The sequence below is a fragment of the Armigeres subalbatus genome, chromosome 1, assembly GCF_024139115.2.
Source record: "Armigeres subalbatus isolate Guangzhou_Male chromosome 1, GZ_Asu_2, whole genome shotgun sequence".
NCBI classification, from domain to species: Eukaryota; Metazoa; Arthropoda; class Insecta; order Diptera; family Culicidae; genus Armigeres; species Armigeres subalbatus.
In genome coordinates this window covers 259,913,553-259,919,629 of record NC_085139.1, presented here as the reverse complement: position 1 = coordinate 259,919,629, position 6,077 = coordinate 259,913,553, and the positions used below count along the sequence as shown (strand labels likewise).

The following is a 6,077-nucleotide window of genomic DNA, read 5'->3' as shown; positions in this document are numbered from 1 at the left end:
ATTTTCAACCAATCTTTGCAACAGCAAAAGTTCCCGACTGTTTGGAAAACGTCTCATATGCGGCCAGTTTTCAAAAAAGGTGACAAGTCAAATGTTGCTAACTATCGTGGGATTACTTCACTCTCAGCTGGTTCAAAATGCTTGGAAACAATTGTGAATGATGTTATGTTTGGATCGTGTCGCACTTACATAAGTAAAGCACAACACGGCTTTTATCCTAGGCGATCTGTGGAAAGTAACCTTTGTGACTTTACATCAACCTGCATCAGTGCCATGGACAGTGGCGCACAAGTAGACGCAATATACACCGATATCAAGGCTGCATTTGACACAGTGCATCATGGAATCCTGTTGGCTAAACTACGTCGTCTCAGGTTTACGGAAAGAGTTTGCAATTGGCTACAGTCGTATCTTAAAGATAGATGTCTATGCGTAAAAATTGGTGCAACCGAATCACTTTCTTTTACGCCTGGCTCTGGAGTGCCACAAGGAAGCAATTTAGGACCTCTACTGTTTACGTTATTCTTTAACGATGTTAGTATTCTCCTGGCCGACGGTGGTTTACTAATTTACGCTGACGATTTGAAAATCTTCCTCATCGTACGAAGTGACGCAGATTGTGGGGAACTTCAAAAGCTTTTGGATATCTTCGCACGTTGGTGTCTCATGAACTACCTTCAAGTTTGCGTTTCCAAATGTTGCGTTATCTCATATCGTCGACGGAAGTCTCCGATATTATATGATTACAGCATAAATGGTCAACAAATTGAACGTGTGGATAAACTGAAGGATCTTGGAGTGTTGTTGGACTACCAACTAACATTTAAGCTGCATTACTCTTATGTAGTAGAAAAAGCCAATCGTCAACTAGGATTCATCCTCAAGATTGCTAAAGAGTTTAACGACCCAATATGCCTGCGCGCCCTATACTGTTCTTTGGTCAGATCCATTTTGGAATTTGCGTCGGTGGTGTGGTCTCCTTATGAAACATTATGGATCACGAGAATAGAAGCGGTACAAAGAAAATTTGTTCGACATGCATTGAGGAATCTGCCGTGGCGTGACCCGTTAAATTTGCCTCCTTATGAACACCGTTGTGCCTTACTAGGAATTGAACCACTACATGTACGTCGTAAAACTAACCGGGCAGTTTATGGCGCCAAATTAATACATAGTGATGTCGACTGCCCTGCTCTGCTGGAACGTGTTCGTTTTATGCCCCTGAACGTATCCTTCGATCGAGGCAACTGATACAACTATCAGCTAGGAACACTATTTATGGAGCTAATGACCCAATCAACTCTATTTGCAGAGCATTTCGAGAAGCATATTCTTTATTTGACTTTAATTTATCTACGGAAGCATTTCGACAACGTTTGCGTACATCACGTATATTCAATTAATTGTTTAGTATAATTTAATTAAGTATAATACATTAAGACCATGATGTCAGATGGATACAACAATAAATAAATAAATAAATAAATCAAGCACTGTTAAACGCAATTCGGAGGGACGATATATCGTTAGATTGCCTTTGAAAGAAAAGGTGATCAACCAACTCGGCGACAACCGCAATACTGCAATTCGCCGATTTCGAATGCTAGAAACTCGTCTCAGGCGCAACTGCACCATGGCAAACCAATATTGTACATCTATGGACTAGTATCTAAACTTGGGACACATGCGGTTTGTTCAAGATTACCAATCGCCACCACCACTTTGTTATCACATGCCCCACCATGCTGTAATCCGTGAGGACAGCGCCACGACAAAACTACGAGTAGTTTTTGATGCGTCGTGCAAATCGCTCAATGGACTTTCACTGAACGATGCATCAATGGTGGGCCCCACTGTCCAGCAGGAAATTCGATCGATAATCATGCGTTCGAGAATACACAAGGTGATGATCATTGCTGACATCGAACAGATGTATCGTCAAGTACTCGTGGACGAACGAGATACACCTCTGCAACGAATTGTGTGGAGATCATCACCGGAGCACCCTCTGGGTACCTACGAATTACTAACCGTAACCTACGGCACAGCAAGTGCGCAGTTTCTTGCCACTCGGGTTCTCCAACAGTTGGCTGATGACGAACAGCAACAACACCCAACAGCAGCTGCAACTCTACGTAAGGATTTTTACGTAGACGATCTTTACTCGGGAGCAAACAGCATCGACGAAGCAATTGAGCTCCGGCAGCAACTTGAAGCACTACTTCTCAAGGGTGGATTTCAGCTTCGAAAATGGGCATCGAATGAAGAAGCAGTGTTGGACGGTGTACCTTTGGAGAATCGCGCTCTTCAAACATCATTCGACCTTGACCGTGACCAATCCATAAAGTCACTGGGTCTTCTCTGGGAACCGGCCCTAGACCAACTTAAATACAAAATCAAGCTACCACAGGAATCGCCTGACGCTCCACTCACGAAACGCTCCGCTCTTTCACAAATCGCTCGACTTTTTGACCCCCTTGGTTTGTTGGGCCCAGTTGTGGTCACTGCAAAGTTATTCATGCAAGCACTATGGATGCTGAAGAACGATAACGGAAAGGTTTTCGATTGGGACCAAGAACTGCCTTCATCCATGCGAGACACTTGGCTCTCATATTGCACTCAACTACCACTGCTTAACAATCTTCGAATTGATCGGTTTGCCCTTGCGACGAGTGCTGCTTCCGTCCAATACCACTTTTTCTCTGACGCTTCAAAGCATGCGTATGGTGCGTGCTGCTACCTCCGATCAACTGACACATCTGGTGCAATTAAAGTTACCCTCCTGACTGCCAAATCAAGAGTTGCTCCATTAAAACAGCAGAGTATCCCTAGACTCGAGCTATGTGGAGCCCTTCTTGCATCCGAATTGTATCAAAAGGTAACAGCAGCTCTTGAAATAACTGGCGAGACATTTTTCTGGGTCGACTCGACGACGGTTATCAGCTGGCTTCAAGCTACTCCGTCATCGTGGGCCACCTTTGTTGCCAATCGGGTCTCTAAGATCCAACTTACCACGCAAAATTGTTCCTGGCAACATGTCGCCGGGCAGGAAAATCCAGCGGACTGTCTGTCTCGTGGAATTCCAGCAGAAACCATCCTCAACAACAAACTCTGGTGGCAAGGACCAAACTGGCTCCAACTTGATCAACAATCTTGGCCAAGCGAATCACCGAATCAAACTTCTGATGGCGAAATTCTCATGGAAGCAAGGAAACAAAGCTCAACGGCATGTCCGGTGTCTACGGAACCATCATTCGTCGATATTCTCGTGGGAAACTTTTCAAATTTGAACCGGCTTCTGAACGTAGTCGCCTACTGCCAGCGATTCATTCGGCATTGCCGACGGCAACCTAGTATCAACGCGGATCCATCCTACATCACCACTGAAGAACGACATACTGCTGAAATCACTATAATTCGACTAATTCAACAATCCTATCCTGAAGAATGGAAGCAGCTCAATCTAAAAAGATCCGTGTCACCTAGGTCCCGCCTAAGATGGTTCAATCCATTCATCTCACCTGAGCAGGTCATACGAATTGGTGGACGGTTGAATCAAGCACCTCAGCCTTTCGACAGCAAGCATCAGCTTCTCCTACCAGCGACACATCCTTTCTCGAAGCTCCTAGTCCGCTCGTGTCACGAAAAAAACTGCACGCGGCACCTCAGTTGCTCATCACAATCATCCGTCTGCGATACTGGATCACAGGGGCCAGGAGCCTGGCCAGATCCATCACACGTAATTGTGTCACCTGTGTACGAGCTCGTCCAAAACTGTTGGAACAGTTTATGGCCGACCTACCAGCATCCCGTGTCACTGCAACGCGACCGTTCACGGTAACCGGTATTGACTACTGGGGACCTATCACTCTGCAACCCATACACCGCCGTGCAGCCCCGAGAAAAGCCTATATGTCGCGGTCTTCGTATGCTTTTCCACTCGCGCCGTGCATCTGGAATTAGTGATCGACTTAAGTACGGCAAAATTCATCCAAGCACTAAGGCGCTTCGTCTCTCGCCGCGGCTTATGTAGCGACATCCACAGCGACAACGGTAGAAATTTCATTGGTGCGGCAAATGAACTCCGACAACTGATTCGCAGCAAGGAATACAAACAATCCATGGCAACGGAATGTAGTGAGAATGGGATCCGATGGCACTTCAACCCAACCCACCGAAAGCATCTAACTTCGGCGGCCTATGGGAGGCTGCGATTCGATCAGCCCAGAAGCATTTCAATCGCGTTTTGAGAAATCACACACTGCCGCACGACGAGATGGAAACATTACTGACGCAGATTGAGAGCTGCCTTAACTCTCGCCCTATAACACCCTTAAGCGACGATTCGACCGACTTCGAAGTCCTAACGCCCGGACACTTTCTTATTGGATCTCCACTTAAGGCTGTTCCACAAATAGACTCTACTGAAATTCCCTTTAATCGGCTCCGACTCTGGCAGCAGACCCAGAAGATGTTTCAGCTGATCTGGAAACGTTGGCACGCTGAATATCTTTCCACTTTGCAACCTCGCACGAAATGGTTCAAACCCCCGATCGAAATCAAAATAAACCAGCTGGTGCTTCTTCGGGATGATAATTCTGTTAGCCGTAGGAAGGGAACCCCCTCACAAAGAATAACAACTAGAGTTCCCTCTCTACACCACGGCAGGCTACTGACTGATACTTCTGCCAGTAGCTGCAGTTCTCTTTATTCAACAATAGGTATCTACAATACATCCATAACAATATTCCTTAATCTACCCAAGAGCAACTACAACCAACTGGCGCCTACCTCCTATCCATCTTCGATCTACAGCGAAGCGTCGCACACTACCTGATATTCCAACACTCCTCCTTAGTGTGCACGCCTCGCAACTCTCCTAGCTCCTTCCGCTCCACCGAGCCTCCCGTCCAGAGCTCCTCCTCGCCGAACAATTCCTCTCCTGGCCCAATCCGTTGCCCGTACAAATGGCCTCTATCCGACGTTTGCACAGCACCCTGTTGACCAGCTCCTGAATGTTCCGACGCTCCTCCTGGACGCTGACCAACCAGCATCCTACCGAACGTTCCAACCTCCTGATGAATGCCGTCCGCCGTTACCCAAGACTTACGTGGCTGATCCATGATCCCACTGCGCCACGCGACTTATGCGGCCGATCCATGATCCCACTGCGATAACGTCGACGGCCATAACATCCCACTAAGATGGAGAACGGGAATCGTTCCTGGGCCCATAACCTGTTGGCCATAGGAAGGGAACCCCCTCACAAAGAATAACAACTAGAGTTCCCTCTCTACACCACGGCAGGCTACTGACTGATACTTCTGCCAGTAGCTGCAGTTCTCTTTATTCAACAATAGGTATCTACAATACATCCATAACAATATTCCTTAATCTACCCAAGAGCAACTACAACCAACTGGCGCCTACCTCCTATCCATCTTCGATCTACAGCGAAGCGTCGCACACTACCTGATATTCCAACAAATTCTCCTCCAATGAACTGGCCAACCGCACGAATCATCGATCTGCATCCTGGGGCCGACGGGATTATCCGAGTTGTCACGGTGCAGTCGCCTACTGGTCGATTTATTCGTCCGGTGAATAAAATCTGCTTGCTGCCGATTCCTCCCACGCAAACCACCAACACGGAGAATGAAAGTGAGTAGCAGCAGCAAAGAATAACCGCAAAGTAGAAACCTCTCAGCAGAAAATCATGCCCAATCTGACGTCGTCATCTTTATGTCCAAAAATCCACAATCCTGGTCAACCTCGACAGTTCCAGTCCGGAGCACCTAAAAAGAAAGATTAAATGGTCCTTTGTTAGAAAGGACAAGGTAAGAACCTGTCCTATAAAATGAAATTTTCCCGTAACCCGCTACCGGGTCTTATTTTTCGTTCCATATGCTTTGCTGAGTTGTGCTGATTGTCAACATTGAGGCAGTGGTTGCTTTGACGTTCACGTCATCGTTTCATCGATTCCATCGAAAGGGAAAACTGTCAAATCCAGCGTATCATTCGAAAGGAGCCAAAATTGAATCAGCCGAACTCATGGTGTGAATACAAGCAAGAATCGT

The 6,077-nt window shown here is 46.7% G+C and overlaps 1 protein-coding gene across 1 annotated transcript; it reads left to right on the top strand.

The window, feature by feature from the left end:
* Positions 1–1,732: 1,732 nt before the first annotated feature.
* Positions 1,733–3,841, top strand: LOC134207260 (uncharacterized). Its single transcript, XM_062682981.1, has one exon. The coding sequence runs from the start codon at positions 1,733–1,735 to the stop codon at positions 3,839–3,841; it is 2,109 nt and encodes a 702-aa protein (XP_062538965.1).
* Positions 3,842–6,077: the final 2,236 nt, after the last annotated feature.